This window comes from Myodes glareolus, chromosome 17 (assembly GCF_982192425.1).
Source record: "Myodes glareolus chromosome 17, mMyoGla1.1, whole genome shotgun sequence".
NCBI classification, from domain to species: Eukaryota; Metazoa; Chordata; class Mammalia; order Rodentia; family Cricetidae; genus Myodes; species Myodes glareolus.
The window spans coordinates 11,696,375-11,715,936 of record NC_142042.1 but is presented as its reverse complement, the minus strand read 5'-3'; the positions used below and the strand labels follow the sequence as shown (position 1 = coordinate 11,715,936).

At 42.1% G+C, this 19,562-nt stretch overlaps 1 protein-coding gene across 3 annotated transcripts in view; it reads left to right on the top strand.

Moving 5' to 3' along the window:
* Positions 1 to 19,562, top strand: part of Ttll7 (tubulin tyrosine ligase like 7) — a 121,265-nt gene that overhangs the window by 79,689 nt on the left and 22,014 nt on the right. For all 3 annotated transcript variants that reach the window (XM_048453614.3, XM_085677568.2, XM_048453615.3), the window contains 4 exons: positions 394 to 592; positions 4,420 to 4,631; positions 5,556 to 5,690; positions 8,166 to 8,246. In XM_048453614.3, coding sequence (XP_048309571.1) covers positions 394 to 592; positions 4,420 to 4,631; positions 5,556 to 5,690; positions 8,166 to 8,246 — 627 coding nt within the window. The remainder of the gene's footprint in view (positions 1 to 393; positions 593 to 4,419; positions 4,632 to 5,555; positions 5,691 to 8,165; positions 8,247 to 19,562) is intronic.

The window sequence follows — 19,562 nt, the reverse complement described above, 5'->3', positions numbered from 1 at the left end:
GAATGAATAAATAACTATCAACCATGAGCTACTCATGTGAGCATGTTAGCAATGCCTTACTTCCTGCTCATCATCTGAGCTGATAGATGGGCTCTGATAGTTTATGATAGTTATATTTTTTCGATCAAATATTTTTGTTCTTTGTTTGCAGAAACTGTTCTCTTTATTGCAGTTATATAGAAACAGCATTGTCCTCATCAGGACCGAGCCATCTAATTGGAGGAGGAGTATTTAAGGAAACTTCACAGTAGTGTGTGCTCTACTGGCTAAAAAGTACCAAACAGTAGAGAGAGACTTCCTTATTCACCAATAAGCAGGGAGCATGGGGGAGGGGAATTAAAAATAATGACTCTCCAGGGGATTCTAAACACATGGCGTGTCACTGTGTCTTAGCCCCTGTGTTGCATGCCAGAATGTGCAGAGGTGATGAAGAAGCAGAAGTCTTACTACAGCAGCGAGAGCAGCTGTGACAGCAGCAGCGGCGGCAGTTCTGAACTGGATGAGAATGAAAAGGAACTGTACCAGAAGAGACGAGACCAAGCCCCGTATAACCTTAAACACACCAGTCACTGCAAACTAATCCAACAATCCAGTAAGTCAATCTCTCCTACGTGGTTACACGAAGAGCTATAGAATTGAAACTCTCGAACTCAATAAAAAGTCCTTGGGCCAAAAGAAGTGTTGTCATGTGTGAGGGGACCCGTATTCTATCCCTTGTATTCTTTACCTGGCCAGAGCCCAGTCCGTCCCCTCTCAGCCTTTGCAAGTAGGGATTGGATGGAATTGAGGGTCCTTCCTTCTATCTTCTATTGTTTGTATGCTCAGTTGTGCCATGGGTTTTAGAAACATGGGACAACTCTTTTAGGCAGAATGAGTTCTCGTTGGGGGCCACATCATCTCTGCTTCAGTGTCTACCTTTTGCCTACTTCGTTATCACTGTCACCTAATTTAAATGTGCCCATCCTCTCCTAGGCATTGACTTGATGTGTCCCTAAGACACAGAGCTCTGAAGCAGTTGAGATTTTTCTCCTTTTCACTTCCATCCTGGGTAAGCAGTCAGTCAGGACTTTGGGCACATCCTGAGTATTTAGGAAAGCAACCAACTTCTCTCTTCTATCTTCTCTTCTCTTCTCTTCTCTTCTCTTCTCTTCTCTTCTCTTCTCTTCTCTTCTCTTCTCTTCTCTCCTCCTCCTCCTCTTCTTCCTCTCTCTCTCTCTCTCTCTCTCTCTCTCTCTCTCTCTCTCTCTCTCTCTCTCTCTCTCTTCACTCTCTTTCTTTTCCTTTCTTCAATCCCAGATGTCCATGGTCTGGCCTCTTGATTTGGCACTCCCCCTCAAATATAGAACCTAATTATCTCAATTTTCCTTACAAAACACCTGCTTGCTGCCACTTCTGAACTAGGACGATCTTAACACCCATGTCGCACAGCCATTTGCATAGCACACGGTGTCCTAAAGTTCCACCAAAGCAGCCAGCTCAGCATTGCAGTAAACATAGCTGGAGCTTTTGCACATCTGATCTCCAGCAATGTTTAGTATTTATGGGGCCTGATAATGTGTTTCAAAACTGGCCTTTGAGACTTGTAGCAAAGAGCCCGAGGAATGAAGAACTAATACATGAAGAATTCAGAGGAATAGCCCTTTGGTTTTCTTTTCCCCCAAATATTCCATAAAGATACATGTTCCCGCTGCTCTTGTCAAGGAAGGTTTTTTTTTTTTTTTTGTATTTGGAGAGGAAACAATGTACTGTGTTCCATCATATTGACTGAAATTTTCCAAGTATCAGTAATTGTAAGTTAGACTCCCTCACGTCTTTTCCTTAAGGATCCCGTAAGTGTGTCTCTGGATGATATGACTCGGTTTTTATTCTGGAATCTGACATTTTTGTGTTGAGATTTTTCTGGGTTTTAGATCCCTTGCCTGTTAGCTAATGTGACTACTATTTCATAGCTTGAATCTATGAGGGCTACGGGTCAGGGAAAGGAAAATTTCTGTAGAGTTTTACAACTCTGAGACTGTTCTATGCTCTGGGGCCAATAGCCTAAAGAGCCCTGGTCAGACAGAGTGTCATAAAGTAGGATGCGGAGTTAAAACACATTTTGATGTAGAGATTTTAAGTCAGTCTAATTCAACTGCACATTTATTTCCTTATTGTATATTTAGGCAGAGATTATAGCAAGGGTTTCACTTTGTTTCATAGTCTTTCTTTAATCTTACAGTAGGAGTCTTATAACCACAAATCCTCCATAAACTGATGACCAAGGACCGAATCCAGACCATGAGTAACACTTCCTTGTGCAGACGATGGACTTAGGGTGTTGTTACAGCCTCAGACACAGCATAAAAGACTTTCTTCTCTCATAATTTATAGATGTTAAGTCACAACTGTTTCCTAATCTACCACAAGTGTGTCAAGCTGCTTTAGTTTTCTTGTCTGAATTTCCGGGTATGTAGGTGAAAAGCAAAAACATCTGAGCTGATTTGAGAAGATATTTGCTTCTGACCAATGAGCAGGTTTTACCTATTCAGTCTTTACCTTAGGTTTGACCTACAGTGTAGCTTGGAGCAAATGGTTTAGAATTCTTTTTTTTTTTGAAGACATGCCCTTTGTATTATTGTTGTATGTTAAATATGTGACCTTTGTAACTAATATTTTTAAAGGGTAGGCTGGCTAGTTTTCTGCTCCTATACAATGTACCGTTCCGGAGTGCTGGGTTAAAGAGAGAAGGATGCTAATACTTGCAACAAACAAGTTTTTTTGTTTTGTTTTTAAACAGCATCTCCTAAAACTTGAATGAGCATGTATTTTATGCTCTCCAGAACATAAAGAAACAGTTTTACTTTTACCAGTGCACCCCTAAATCTGCCATTCATAACCATCACCTTTATGAAACTTTGAATTCTTTTCAACAGCCGAGAAGAGAGATATTTTGGTATGCAACCTGGCTTCATGTGAGTTTAATTAAAATATTTCATTAATGAAGATTGATCTATTCTCCAAGCAGAGAACAAATCCAGAATGGAGGATCTACAGGACAAACAAGCAGAAGAAAAGATAAAAATGCTGACGGTGTTGAGCAATTATCTTTTCCCAGGTCATGAGGCAGCTTACCATGGCCATGTGCTTCGCTTTCATCAGTGTTCCCAGAATGCACAAGGGCAGATAGTTGATGGTTTCATTAGATGTTTATTCTGAGAACAGTCCCGTTCTTTGACTTAATTTTTTTCTTCACTTAAATTTGCTGTTGAAATTCTTTGTGTGTGTGTGTGTGTGTGTGTGTGTGTGTGTGTGTGTGTGTGAGAGAGAGAGAGAGAGAGAGAGAGAGAGAGAGAGAGAAAGAATAAGACCACCATTTTGTTGCAGCTCTTTTACTAGTCTATTATATTTAAATTCCATTCAAATATTCTTCATACTATTCTTATGTTCTGTGACTCTAACCAGAGGCCTTGGATTCTATACCTTATCTCTTTACCCCGTCTCTGTTCTCCTTTCCTTCTTCCTGTGATCTTTTCTGTAAAATGTAAAATCTCCAACCTACACAGAGACTCTAATAGCCAGTTTCCACCCAAGGCTAATAGATAATTGTGGCATTATAGGAAAGTGGAGGCTGTTAGCATTCAGTGGTGAGGACTTGAGGCAACTGACCTTGGCCACCATCTTGCTGTGGTCCTTTGGGAAGGTTCTTTTTAGAAAACCAGACAATAGAAATTCCCTCTCTTGGCTAGAGAGACGATTCAGTGGCTGGATAATTGCTGTGTCAGTGTGAGGACTTGAGTGCAGGTTCCCAGAACCCAGGTGATGCCAGGCGCAGTATCATGTCTGTAATTCTGTGTTCCTACGGTAGGATGTGGGTGGGGGAGGGGAAGCCACAAGAATCCCTGTCCTCTGGACATCCTCTGGATGATGGTGGTGACAGCTACTCTTGTGTCCACAGCTGTGAGTGATGATGATGAGGAGACCTTGTCTCAAACAAGGCTGAAGGTGGGAGCTGAAAACTGAACTCTTTATGTGTGCCGTGGCTTGGATGTTCCTGCACTCAACATACATAAACACACACACACCTTACAGAGGTTTCTGTTAAGCATGACATCAAGGTGCAGGATCTTGGAGGATGCCTGGCTCACAAGTGCCTCATGAGTGTGCATCCCCTTCCTTGTTTCTCAAATGCTCCTCACTTTAAGAACGTAGAATTGAAGTCCTGTCTGCAGCGTTCCCCGGTGCAACCGTTCCTCCTGTGCCAGAACTGTTTGTACCACGTGTGCTGTTCAAATTGAAGAATTAATACCAAATTTCCCCTCTTGTGATGATGTCTAGGGTTTGAACCTTGCCATCCAGTCACGGCCTGCTCTAAACTTTAGTCTGTGGTGACCGAATAGGGAGGAAAGTGTACTAACAGCACCGCTTCTCCATCACCGCTAGATTCCATGAGGCGTTCCGTCAGCTGCCCTCGGTCCATCTCTGCTCACTTATCTTCCAACGGGGATGTGCGCCCCTTTTCTTCTCAGCAAGTGATACCGTTAGCACGATCAACTTCAGCCTCTCGGTCACATTCCTTAAACCGTGCTTCCTCCTACACGAGACACGTGCCTAACAGTACCGATGCCAGCTCTCCCGGCTCTCACTCTCTGGTGGTAAGCTATTTATTGATCAATCATGCCCTTTCAAGGTTGCAGAAAATGCTGTACTCAGAATGTAGGTAGCAAATGTAGGTAGCAAAGGGGTCGGTTGAGCAGATGATGAATGGAACCCCTGATTCCTTCTGCATTTCGACTCATGACCTTTGGAAATTGTATTGTTCACGTATCGTAAACCCCAGCATATCACAGACCTCAAGGATGGGTGGAAAGAAGTATTGCTTTATTTTCTGTTTCCTGATACAGGAGGGGTAATGCTGTTGGCAAGCATCTAAGTAAATGCATGGCTTTGCAGTGGTTATTGGCGTCTGTAGACACAAGCACATTTATTGTATGAAAAATAACTCTTAAGATACTAGATTAGTAGTTTAAAACCTGATAAATTCTGTTTATAGAGCCTAGGTACAATGCTGTTCAGAATGCTTTCTGCATACTAAATTAACATGTCGTTTCCCCTTTTCTGCATAAACTACAGAAACTTACAGTTGAGATAGTCTGTGGGTCTGGTCTTTTATAGTTTCCTGGAGCTGGACCAGAGATTTATCTAAAGTCTTTGTTTCACTAACACTGATGTCTGCCAGGGTAAAACTCAGGAGATGCAAGTGAATTCATTGCATCTCATTTCATAACAATGGCTGATTTTATTTTCTAAACCAAGAATTTGTAGTAAATGAAAGAGAATAGGAAGCCCTTTAAAAATACTCATATTTAATATTTATACCTTGAGCAAGATAAAATGCAACCAGGAGGAAACATGAAAGATATCCTTGCTAATAATAACCAATTTAATGCTAAAAATTCACAAATGTCCATATAAAAGATTAAAAGCAGATAATTTTTACCTAGAGATATCTTTTAAATGATACTGGCACAGTGAAGTAAGACCCCCCCTCCACATCTCTGTATTCTTTCAAATTTAAGAACGGGTCTTTGCGGCAGTTGAAAACAAAAGAACAGGAAGACGACCTTACAAGCCAGACCTTGTTTGTTCTGAAGGACATGAGGGTCCGCTTCCCAGGGAAGTCAGATGCGGAGTCCGAGCTGCTGATCGAAGATGTGAGTATCCAGCGAGTGTGAACGTGTGTTTCCAGGGACCGGGAGACAGGACCCATTGGCAACATGCTTGCAGGGCAAGCATGAACTCTTGACCCGTTGGCAACATGCTTGCAGGGCAAGCATGAACTCTTGAGTTGGATCCCCAGAACTTACACAAGAGCCTGGCATGGAGACATGCACCTGTAGTCTCAGCTCTGCGAAGCGGAAGGCAGAGTCAGGAGGATTCCTGTAACTTGATGGCAGCTCCCCCAGGCTACCTGGTGAGCCCCAGTTCCCAGTGAGAGGTTGGATCTTAAAAATGCAAGGCAGTTGCCACCTGGAGGACAGACCACCAGGACTGAGCTCTGTCATCCACAGGTGTGCATATTCATGCACAAGCATGTACATGCACACTCGCATCCATGTGCACTGCACACACATGTACATAGACACATGCCTCCTATACATCTATAGAAAAATGTGTTTTCTTGTCGAATTGTACTTAATTGCATAGGAAATGTAATTATATTCCCTCTAGGCCCCAGAAACTTTCATTTTAGATATTAGGAACATTTTGTTATCTAATGAGGCTGTCAAGTGAGAATAATTAACATCAAATAACTGTTCTTCACGATCAAAGAAATATCAGGATAAACTTTTCTGTGTAAAAGTGTATTGAGTTGAAGAAGTCTAAGGTGAAAAGAGATGCGATGAGAATAGCAGTGCCCCTCTGGGAAACGACAAGAAGATTTAAAGGTGATGCCTAGCACATCATGTGTTGGAACAGTCTGGCTGAGTTATTTTCTTTTGCCACCCAGTGGAGGCTTTGGAAACCGCAGTTTCCGATGCTCAGCTCCTATCTTAGAAAAGAATGTCTAAGGTTACTGAAATGATCTGGTGGAAGAACATTTTTTTCCTGCATCCAACACGCTTTCTAAATGGCCATTCTTAGGTCATTCTTCAGCTGTAGAATGCTGTTTGGAGTAGGGTAGGAAGGCTCTGATTTTTTTCCCCAGAAGACAAGGCACCATCTAGTGGTCATATGAAGAATAACAACCACAGTTTGCACTGGCTCATTTTACTGTTCACATTGCTTTATAAATCATGTATAGAAATAATAATAAGAAAAAGTTTCCTTGTTGTAAAAAATCCGTAAGGACATAATGTTTTGTTATTAGATAATTATAATAAAGTATCAAAATGTTTTACAGTTTTGGTAATAAACACTTTTCAAATGTGAAAGTGGTATGTTGCTTGTGGGGGAGCTGCTACTTGTTACAACAAAAGAAACTTTAGATTCAGTATCAGACATTGTGCTAGATAAGTTTTACAATTTTGAATTACACTTACTTATTTTTTTGTTTAGTGTTTGTATGTGCATGAGTGGATGCAAGCCATGCCATACATGTGAGGCCAAGAGACAACTCCAGGGAGCCAGTTGTCTCCTACTGCCATGCGTGTACCAGCGCCTTAATTCCGGTTGTCACACGTGGCAGTGGACACCTTTGCCCACGGCACTGTGCCACCAGCTGGATAAGTGGTTACTTATTTTGACAGTTTTTATTTTTAAGGAAAGCCAGTAAGTGTACTAAACACATCATTTTCTGTTTGTTTTTATGATCTGTCATTTTCTTTTACAATTTGTTTATTTTATTTGTTTGAGTACTTTGCTTGCATGCATGTATGCACGCCACATGTGTGCCCGATGCTCAGAGGTCAAAGAAAGTGTCGAATCCCCTAGAACAAGAGTTACATTTATGCATCACCAGATGGGTGCTGGAAATCAAACCCAGGTCCTCTACGAGAGTAACAAATGCTGTTAGCCACTGGGCTCTCATTGCAGCCCTGCTAAGGCTAATTTTTATTAGAAGATGAGAACGTAGATCTAGTATTTGTGACTATTATGATTATAAAGGATATTTTTAGGCATATATAATTAATCAAACATAACTAATATCATACATTAGATTCTTTGCTGCCTGTCTACTATGTTCCAGACTTAAATGTGTGCTACTGTATATGCTACTAGAATATATGTTGAGAAATGCTATTGTGATAGAGGTCATAGAGAGAATGGGTTAGTAGAATCCTAATTGGATATAAGCTATCTTTTAATGTATTATTTAATATTCTATTACTAGGTGGGCAACATAGCAGGGTGCAAACCCTCTAGGTTGGATTTCTGTCTAAAACATGTTTGTCTACAGATTTCTGACTTTTATTCATTGAGTGATGATATTCTTAGTGAAAAGGAAGAAAAAGCTTTGGATTTCGAACCTCTGGCTTGAGTCTTTGCGGGTATCTCTCTATGAGTGGAGTTTCGTTATTAAGTAGTCTAATGGTGTTTCCACTGCAGAAATGAATACATTTCTAAGTATTCTATTCTATAACTATAGAATAGTATAACTATTCTAGTTAGTTATTCTAAGCTAACACACTTATCTACGACCTTGGTGAGCACTCTGGGTTAAATCTGTTGACGTCTCTTCCCCACAGATCATGGGGAACTGGAAGCACTACAAGACAAAAGTGGCCTCGTACTGGCTCATAAAACTGGACTCCGTAAAACAACGCAAAGTGAGTGACAGCATCACCTCGCCCTTTGTGTATGTATTAAGCTGAAGCGTGCGGTCACATTCATAGCAACGTCATACGTGAACATTTATTGGCTTGTGCCTTCAACACTGTTGTGTTAGACCAGGATTGAGACCATGAGGATGAAATGGAGACTGAGGACAAGGCAGCTTAGCTGTGCGGAGATCTGTGAGTCAGTGTGGCAGCAGGGGGCGGGGCAGGAACAGAGAGCATAAGTGGAGATGAGTTTGAGGCGCATAAGGGCCACAGAGGCAATTTTCTCATTAACATATATTCATATATGTGTCTCTATATGATAATTTAATTATCTTGTAGCGGTAAGAGATGAGCTTGGATGGCGAGGCAGGGCTCGGGTGGCAGCTCCATGGCTTACAAGAAGATCCGAGTTTAGTTTTGCACATGAGAAGCGACTGGGAAAGTTTGGGAAAACATAGTAATTTGAAAGGACTGAGAATTACTTGAGAGGAGTAAAATTGAGGCAGAGAGAATGTGGCACAGTTGGGATAGAAAGGAGCTGGAAGGCTTGTAGGGTAACTGAGGCGGGAACGAGGGAGTACTTAGCACAGTGGTGCTAGAATGGGTGGGATTCTGAACATTTGTGGGTTTATGTGCATGTGTGTGTGCCCGAGTCGACATTTGTGCACCATATGCATCCAGGACCCCAGAGAGGTTCAAAATGGTGTCTTATTCCCTGAAACTGAAGTTCTGTGCACTTATGAACCTCCATATTGATTCTAGGAATCAAACTTGGGTACTCTGCAAGAACAAATGCTTGGTCATCTCTCCAGCCCCCTGTTTTGATCTTGGATATGTTACATTGATGCACTGATTAGATATCAAAGCGACGATAAATGTGATATAAGTGATGTTCATATGAACATGAAAGCAGAACTGAGATTGGGAGTGGAGATAAGAAAGGTTAGGAGCCTATAAGGTAGCTAAAGGAATGGGGCTGGAGGGGACCACGTGGAGAGTTTGTTAGAAGATAAGAGCCTTCTGGGAATGAAATCCCCTCTGTGTAGGAATTAGGGGGGGAGTCTCTGAAGATGACTGAGAAGAGACAGGAGGTGCAGTGTAGAAAACAGTGAGAATGGAGTGTCGCTGAAGCCCAGGAGGGTCGTCCTCATGGCAGAGAAATAGACCATAGCCCGTGCTCCTGGAAGTGGCCTCTAGAAGGTGAGCCCCAAGCTGTCTGTCACTTTGGGCAAACATGGAGGTTAGTGGTGATCACAAATTTCGAGGAATGGTAGGGAGCAAAAATTACCTGGAAGGGATCCAATTACTGAACCTTGAAGAGGGAAAAAAGCTATAGCTGGTGGCGGGAGGTTTCAGGAAATTGGGGGAAGAAGACAAAAGGAAATGGTGGTAGTGAGAAGAGAGTTGAAACCAGAGAGGGATTTTCTGCCTAACGATGGAGACTCTTTTCATTGTGTGCTGATGAATCGATGACAGTGGTCTGGAAGAAGGACCGCCAGGGTTGGGCAGCACAAAGTTCCTGAGTAAACTGAGGTTTGGTCTAGCCAAGAGCCGTTGTTGTAGTCAGAGGGAAGATGAGGGGTCTCAGATGGCGGGAAAAAGTGACATCTGAGGAGAGAGCGAGGTAACAGCTGCAGAGAAGAATGGGAGGTGGGCATTTTACCACAGGAATCAAAGCAACTGGTACAATGACGTCAGAACAATTGGTTATTTCACAAGAAAATAAGGGAGCTTATTTCTTATCATACTCAAAATAAATTCCCGGTAGGGTACAATTGGTATGTAACATGGGGAAACATGATGTATGTAACATGGGGAAACATGATGTATGTAACATGGGAAAACATTCAGACAAAAGGAAATGCAGAAAGATGACTATAGTCATAAAGCAGAGAAACAGCGTCTTAAGAAAGACCTGACAAGGAGGGGTTAAAGGGAAAGCCTGAAATATTTAGTTATATGAAAACTTAAAATCACGTGTAGTGGTTCTTCTCTATAGCCCCAGCATTCAAGAAGCCAAAGCAGGAAGGTTGTCCCAGACCAGTCTGGGCAATACTGTGAAACCATATCTTAAAAAAATCAAAACCAAAAACCATACAAATGGTGGGGGGGACCATCTTAAACCAAATTAAAGAGTGAGGGTGTTGCACCGGTGGGGGTGGCCTGAGGAGGAGAGATCTATTTAGTGCACATAAAGTGAAAGGGAACAGCGGTGATTCTGACTAATCAGTCAGCCAAAGACAAACTGGTCTACAGAAAGTAGCGAGCAAAGTGCATAAGAAGGCTATGTAGAGACAATTTAATGGGTCTTCAAACAACCAATTAGCATGTAAAGAGATCCTTGGCCTCCCTAATGATGATGCAATAGCGGGTGGGAACTCTCATATTGGTGTAAATTAATAAGATGGATATTGCACACCAGCGGAACAAGCATGGCTAAGAAGGCCATTGCTCTGCCATCAGTGCATGGGTCTAATGCTTCAGAAAGGTCATTTATGGGACCTGTTAGATCATGGATGCTCATAATCTTGTGACTCGGAGAAACTGTTACTGGCCCGGTGTCCTGGAGATTTTCATCCTGAATAATAGGAAAGATTTCCACATGTCAACATTTAGAACAGTGCTGTTTAGAAAAGTCAAATACCAGAAGCAGCTGGAGTGGCTCACAGTGGGTTTATGGTTAAAAAGACCTGGAACATCCACGGAATTCAGTTGCATTTGCTTGAAGACTATTCTAGAACAGTCCATGAGTAGAATATAGAATTCAAGCCTGTGACTTAAGACTGGTGGAACAAACATAGTAGTAAAATAACTTCAACATTTTTTGTCATGGGGGAAGGCACAGCATGAAGCAGGCTCAATGCAGGGTCTATGTGAGGCTGATGTCCTCTGCTGTCTGGTCCTCCTTTTGAATTATCTGGAAACAAGATGGACCATGTTCATGTTGGAAAAGAGGGAACCTATTGAGTGTGTATGGCCTCCATTTTTCATCTCTGTTTCCCCCATGCATCCTGAATGGTGAGCTCCAATGTGAATAGCCAAGTGAGATAAAAATTCCAGGAGTTCCAGGCTGATACTTTGTGAGCTCAGCTCCTAGGAAGCTTTCTTCAAAGATGAATGAGGTCTGTGTCTGTGATGTTCAATACAGTAGTTACCAGTCATAGGAGGCTACTGAATACTTGAAATGTGGCTACTATGACCGTGGAATTGAATTTGTAACTTAGTTTTAATTCATTTAAATGTGAAGGTCCAGCCATGTTTTTTGACTTCTGCATTTCACAGGGTAGATCTAAACAGACAAGATGCTCTCTTCTAAAATGTCAGTCTTAGATAAAAATTTCTATGCTGTCTTCCCACTTAGGAATTTAGAGAGGCTGTGAGGGGATCTAGTGAAGTTTTCCATTTGATACTATCCTAAAAAGATACCCTATATTAAAGAAACAAGTTACAAGTAATACATATTGTACCATATTCATCTAATAACGAGCACATTACCCCCAAGTTAACCAGTCTGTCTGTCTGTCTGTCTATCTATCTATCTATCTATCTATCTATCTATCTATCTATCCATCCATCCATCTGCCTACCTACCTACATACATACCTGGCATCATTTTTTTAAAGCAGCCATGTAGTGGCAAACCCTACACTCCCAACATTGAGGAGGGAAAGACAAATGAATGAATATACATGCAAGGCCATCCTTGTCTATGTAGCAAGCTCCAGACTAGCCAGGGTTACATTATAAGATCCCATTTCAAAGAACCCCCATTTGTTTGGATGACTCATTTCTAGAGTAAAGTTAACTGAACTAAGAAAAAGGAAGAGATGCTATTTACTGTCATTCTCCCTTTTTCTTTTATGTGTTTTTATATTTTTCAAGGTATAATGATCTTTTTTTACAAGTGGAGGGATGGCTGAGAGAGATGGACATGTCTGACACCAAGTCCCAAGGAAGTAAGGAAAGGAAGTAAAACTGGGCTCTGATCCCAGGCCTTTAATCTTGGCTGCTTGGGCAGGAGAGTCACACGTTAAAGTTCAATCTAAGCTTTGGAGTCAGTTCAAAGCTAACCTGGGTAATTCAGTAAAGAACCTACCTCAAAATCACAATAGTCTGAGGAATGAAGTTCAGATACTTGCTGTCATGTTTGCAAAGCCTTGGGGTCCATTTCTGGCACAAACAAACAAATGGAAGAAGAGAAAATAGAGAATTAGAAGTTAGGAAAAAGGGGTGGATAAAGACTTCTAACGGCAACACCTGTTTCCTACCCTAGTACACCATTCTTCAGAACATCCCCTTTGCCTCTCTGGTTCCCCCACAACCACAAATTATCTTTCCCTATTTGATATTTCATGACATTTGTACTTCTTTTCTACACATTGTGAGAGATTTGTGAACTTTTAAAAATCCTTTAAGGCCAATATGGACAGAAATTTCTGTCCAGCCTGGTTCAGCAGCCATTCAGTCCCAAAGAAACACAGAGGTTTATATTAATCGTAAACTGTTTGACCTATTAACTCAGACTTACTACTAACTAGCTCTTACAACTTAAGTTAATCCATGAATATTGTCTGTGTTTAGCCACATGGCTTTGTACCATTTTTCAGGTAAGGCATTCTCATCTTGCTTCCTCTGTGTCTGGGTGGCAACTGTGTCTCTACCTTTCCTCTGCCCCAAATTCTCTTAGTCTGGTCACCCTGCCTATACTACCTGACTGGCTACTGACCAATCAATCAGCATTTTATTAAAACAATACAGTGACAAATTTTTACAGTGTACACAAGAGCATTACCCCGCAGCATTTCCCTTTGTTTTCAAAGCTAGAATCCTGAATCTAATCTTTAGCGTTTTTTCCTGACCATTATCCATCACAACCTGTAGCCAACATACTAAACAAGGATATTCATAATCCATTTTTGGGGGGAGGAGGAAATGTGGGCATAGTTTTCTAGGCTGCTTCCTGCTGATTGGGGGCACTGGTAATCTTTGAAAGCCCTGAGAAAATTTAGAATTATGGTCAAATCCTGACTGGAGTATTCTGTGAGACCTGATCATCTCAGCCAGCAGTCTTGACACTGTTGTGGATGCAGCCATCCGCTCGTGTCGGAGACCGATCAGGGGGTCTTCCTTGATCAAGCCTGAGTTTTCTTAACTGAGACTGAACCCACAGCCTCTCATTTCCTGTGGAAGTAAAAGCAAAGCCTCTCTCCCTAAGTAACATGTCTTTTGACTTAAATTTTGAAGTCAAGGTGTTTTTAAAATATATATGTTGGTTTAATCCAACAGCATTTATAATCAAGTGTCCTTTAGTAGCTGTTGCTCCTTCCTTAGCAGTCAAACAATTCAAAGACAACACAATAACATACACTATCCAGACTCTTTGTGTATTTTTCTATCTTTATGTGGATTTTCTTTTTACTATATTTCTTTTATTTTTACTTTTTAATTTTTGTTTTTTTGAGACAGGATTTCTCTGTGTATCTTTGGCTGTCCTGGATGGAACTAGTCTAGGCTGGCCTCGAACTCACAGATATCTGCCTGTTTCTGCCTCCCAAGTGCTGGGATTAAAGGCATGTGTCACCATGCCTGGTTACTCTATTTCTTTTGTTAAGGACTTTCTCTATCCCTTTTCTTTTCTCTCCCAACCACACTGTAAACAGTTTAGAGGCATTTTCTCCCATCTGAATTTGCATTTACTGTCTATCTCTATTTTTTTTCTGACCACATGGGTCTTTAGTCTGCTAAGAGGCATGGCTAGGATTAAAGCTGCCACTTTGGTGACTGGTTCCGCCCATTCTTTAGATTCCTGAAAGTCTAGCTTCATGATGGAAGTATTGGCAGGAACCATGTTTATTGCCACAACTTTTTGGAGTTTCTAGGTCCATGCTACCACCAAGAAGCATGCTACTGACTGTTCATAAACACCATTTAAGTGTTTGGTAGCACAGCCTCTTAAAAGAGTCACCATGTTGGGTTTGTTTTTACTGCTAATGCTGAGTCAGGTATCCTCTCTTAAAGGAACCGTGCCTCTGTTTGCCTCTAGCTGACAGAGCCTACAGGAGTAAAGACAGCTGCCAGGGAACTACGCTTGACTCTGTTCTTGTCTATACAGAATCCTTATTTTAAAAAAGCTTTCCCAGGCTTTATGTGGAAATTTTTGCTAAACATTTGGGCACCATTTGTAGCACAAATAATAAAAACCCAGAGACAGATATTGGGGTTCAAATTGAAGATCAGAAAAGCAAGACAACTGAGCCACTAGAAAAGTCTTATCTCTATGAAGGCTGAGCAGACTGCAGACTGAGCCTCGACCTCTGTCTCCTCCCATTTATATTCCCCTTTAGTGCTGGGATTAAAGGCAGGTGACTCCCTAGTACTGGGATTAAAGGTTTGAGCCACCACACCTGGATTTGTTTTTTTTTTTTCATTGATTTTGTGTAGTCCGGGGGACCTTGAACTCACAGAGCTCCATCTGCCTCTGTCTCTCAAATCCTGGGTTTAAAGGTGTGTGACACCACTGACTGGCCTCTTAGTGGTTTAGTTTTACCTTCCGATCTTCAGGCAAGCTTTATTTAATAAAACATAAATAAAATATCACTATGGGATAAGATACTATCAGCCAGCTGCCTAGGGTCCTTCTGTTCTATCCAGAGGGTCTGGGCATAGGAAAAGAAAACTTCTGTCAGTGCTGGATGGTCATGACCAGGGCCACAGCCCTAGGGAAGGCTGGGTAGACCATGAGATGGACAGCACCAATTCTTTACAGGCTTAGGCCCTCAGTTTGGAGGCTTATACCTCCGGGCTCTAACCACCCGTGGATTGGCACTTGGCAGAATCTGTAATCCTCAGTCTAAAACGTCACTGACTGTCCTGCCTCTCTGGCCCTAGCACCTCAAATAGAGTCAGTTTGCTCTAATCTGTCCCAATGTGACCAAGTCTCATGGATAGTCACTGGCGGGAAGTTTGCTGTACACATTCGTGAGACCAGTTCAGTCTAGACTTGGTGTTTGAGTTTCCTTATCAGCAGGCTGGTACCTGTCCGTATCCTCCTTTCTTTAGTAACCTGGCGTATACATGAATGCAGCAAGACGTGAAATGGTACTTTGTGTTTTGCCTGTGGCGTGAGAATGCTGGTAAACATGGGATGAGCATCTGATGGACTCAGGCATAAAGCAGTCTGCGTAGAAAGGACTCTTCCCTATGTTTAAGGGTCATGCTTAGTGGGATTTGAAATTTTAAAGTAAACATAAGTACTTGCCTGTGAATTTACTAGCACATGCATATGCCATAACATTAGCTCCGTCGTGGCAATTCACTATGCGAATACTTGTGTGCTCTTCAGTAAGAGTTCCTTGGAGGGTTCCTTGGAGTTCGAGGGGATGAAGAGGCAGTACCAGTGTGAGGTGCCAGGATCTTTATTTTCAGCTTATACAGATTTTACTCCCTTTTTGGACTCCCATTTTGTTACTTCTTTTGGTCAATTACTATCCAAAGGTATTATATTTCCTTTGTGTTTTAAGACACAATAGGGTACCCATTCCCCCCAAAAGCCAGCTAATAATGTCTCATAGCTCACGCTAGCTCAACAGTTATGATCATTCTCTTACACGGCTTATTTAATAGACAATTCTATTTTGGGCTGAAGAATTCATGTCTTGGATTTTGACACTCAAAGAATAGAAAGGGCTGATATTAATTAGAGAAAAATGGATCTTGCCAGGAGGCCTCTGATGTGGTGGAGAACTGCGAGACAGAGGCTCTGGAACCCACACGTGGAAGTCGTTTGTAGCAGGTTTTCTTGCTGTGGTCACGGCTCCCTTTCCTTTTCCTCAGAATAGCGAGGGAGGAGCCCACCTGGGAAGAGCAGCAAGAAAGGGCTCTCAGCAGCTGTCCTTCTGTGATGGGGTTCTTCTACAGCAGGCCGGCTTTCAGCGGTCTCTCCCATAAGTCTTCATTCGACTCTAAGTTATCAGTTGTGTAGAACTTAACATCTTTGTAAAAGTAACTGTGCCGAACCGATAGCTCTTCCACCAACATCTGGGAAAAGAAGCATGGATGAACACACCCATGAACACACTTCATCACAGCAGCCAACAAGGGAGGCACTGAGTTTCATTGTAAACAAAGATTTATGGTTTTAATTAAATTTTTAAACATTTTTTTCCCTGCTTAATCCCGAGTATGGAAATTAATTACCTGAAATGCTTAAAATGTACCTCAGGCAGGAATAAAAGTGTTGAATTATCATGTTAAGGATCATTGGGACACATTATAATGTGACTAACTGATTTATCTGTATTATAAATTCAATATATAATTTTTTTTCTCCATATTTCCAATGAAATCAGAAGTGGAATGAGTACCAAATGACTGATGAAACTGTGTTCTTTCACTGACAAGAGAGCTAATGTAGCAAGCCAAAGCGCACTGACCTGGAAGCTTTATGTGGGGAACAAGAGAGCCCGTGGCATGAGGTGGAAAGAGACCTGGGACTTAGGGGAGTTTGGATGTGGTTTTGATAGGTTCCTACCTTACTCCTGGTGGCTTATTAGACCTTCTCTGAGATGTGTAGCTCTAGGCACTGAACAGCTCATGGGAGAAAGAGAAACATTGTGTGCACTTGGACTTTGTGTGTGGAATTCTGTACAGAATGTGTAGAAATGAGCTGTAACTATGGCCTGTTGACTTCCCGTATCGATCGGTGTCTCATCTGGTGTTACTTCCTTATAAAGCTAGACAATATATCCAAGACAGGAAGAAATAAAGAAATGCAAGTCAGCCATAGAATGTGTAGTTAGATATTATAAAGTGTTCCCCATTTAGAAAGCCAAAGGTTTAATTAATGTATTAGAATTGGATTAATCAGATACATCATTCTTTCAGCTGTGATGATAGTCAATCATCACTGGTGAGCTCTGCCACTCTACTCCGCTGGGAGGCAGTTGCTAAGCAGGGATAATTAGCAGTGATAAAGGTTTCCATGGGGAACACCCAAGAGGGATAAATGGGGAGGGACCTGAAGGAGGCAGGGAGAGGCGTTCAACCGGAGCACAGGCCAAACACGTGCGAACAAAAAGGCTGGCTCGCATGGAAATGACCTCAGACTTAATCTTAAGAAGGCTTTGGCCAGGATGATGGAGAGAGTAGACAAAAAGCTGCATGTTGGAGGGTTGGCCTGGGCAGAAGTGCCTGGACTGTGTCCCAGCCTTGCTTCCTCCTTGGCTGGGAGCAGCCTAGGTAGCGCATAGGCGGTCGTTCCCATTCTGAATGGGAAAGCATCAAATGAACCAGCTCTTTAAAGCAGATTGATCTGACTTGCCTGCATCCATGGCTGTCACACAGGTTATGTGTTACTTGATTTAATTTGACAAGCCTTTATTGATGGCCGGTTTTGTTCATGAACTCAGCTAGGTGCTGTAGGGTCTGTGAAAGTTCCTTCATTCATTTTCTCATTTAATCATGGATTCTGCAGATACAGTGGAGGGATTGGCACATTCTAAGCATTTGTACTTCCATTCTGAGGCTACTGCTGAAATACATATTTATCTTTCTTTTTCTGTTTCAGGACAGTGACATTGCTGATGCTTCATTAGAGTGCTGTGAATTTCAGAGCTTACCTTGCCAGACACATAGCGACTCCCACATGCTTTCCCATGGTTGTGTGTGCACGTGTGTGTGTGTGATCTTAAAAAAATAAAATGATTTGCCTTTCCTCACATTTTCCTTAAGGGGCATAAAATATAATGGCTACAAAATATAAATTTAATTCCTGGAACTCAGGAATTAAATACTGAGGAGAGTCCTCAGTGGGTGAAGGGGAGAACAGTTCATCTTACTTAACATCAGGTTGTGGTAAGCCCGCAGTTGTGCAGTCTAGCTTCCTGCCAAGAGCGGTGCTTCAGACATTCCGTAAGGAATTTATATGAAGTCTGAGTGTGCCGCCGTGTTGATGGGCTGTGAAGAACGCCCAATTTGCTGAAAAACACATTCTCCACTGCCATAGTTAGGCACAAACTAAGACTGGGGGTAGAGAGAAATCAGCTATCTTGTCATATCCTATCTGCATTTGTTTTAGGGCTCCTAATGGATCCTTGTTTACTACCGCTTCTCGGGAGCCAATTCTCTTCCCCACCCACCTTAGCTGCTGCTCGCCGCCTGTATTTCAGGGCTGCTGTTTCCCTCCTCTGTTTCATTTGGGCTGACAGGGTTGCTGTTCTTAGCGGTTCATTTTGTGTCAGCAAATATGCCTTTACCCTATAGCCACAGCGGCTGCACGCATCATTAGCGCGGCACACAGTGATTTTAATGTTGCTTCGAAACCATCTTCACCTCTTGCCATTATTTGAATTTAGGGCCAACTGCTCAGCCGTAGGTGGCAGTTTGTCATTCAGCATCTGGAGTTGCAAAATGTGTATTTGTCAGTGTGTTTTATGCCTTCAGATGGGATATATTTCACACGAAGACAAATCCTTTCACTTTATCAACGTTGCTATTCACTGACTCTTCCATTCACTTTTTTCCACAGGGAGCTTAATGTTGGATTGGGATGCTCTGAAAATTCATTTTATAAAGAAATGATACTTAGGTTTTATAGGTTAGCCCTGCTTGGGCCGCAGATGAGCACGAGGACCCCGTGCTGGCCATTTATTATTATACATCACAAATGATTCAGCTCTGGACTGGGGATGTAACACAGTGGTTAGAGCCTTGTCTAGAGAGAGCTCAGAGAGGCTGAGGTCTGAGTGACTTGTAATGCAAAGCTCTGAGTTCAGTCCCCGGCTGGACATGGTGTCACATGCCTGTAATCCCAGAACTCAGGCAATAAAGGCAGGAGGAGTATAAATTCACTGTTATTGTCAGCTCTATAACAATTTTAAGGCTAGTTGTTTAAAGTTTAAAGTTGTCTAACAAGATCATACCAGGAATCCAAAAGTTTATCACTAACAGAATAAGCAATAGATTTTCCCCATCCCGGTCTGGGTCTGATTTCTGGCCTGCATGCCCTTTGCCTTCCTGTGGGTAGTTTGCTGAAGATACAACCATCTTTGCCTGTCTGCGATGCCTTTAAGCAATCCAGTCCAAATGCAATGGACACAAAGGACAAGAAGGAGGTGTCTAGCACCCTTGTCTGTACAGTGACTTCACCTATCTTCCTAAATGTCCCTTATTAGAATGGGTCTGAATCTAAGAAGACAAGGTCAGGGTTTGTCTCTCAGGCTCTTGCTTTTGGCCCTTGAGAAGACAAGATTGTGCCGCAGTATTGGGAGAGACTGAGATCTGTGTGACTTGCAATCTTAGAGAAGCTGCTTTCTGATCTGGACG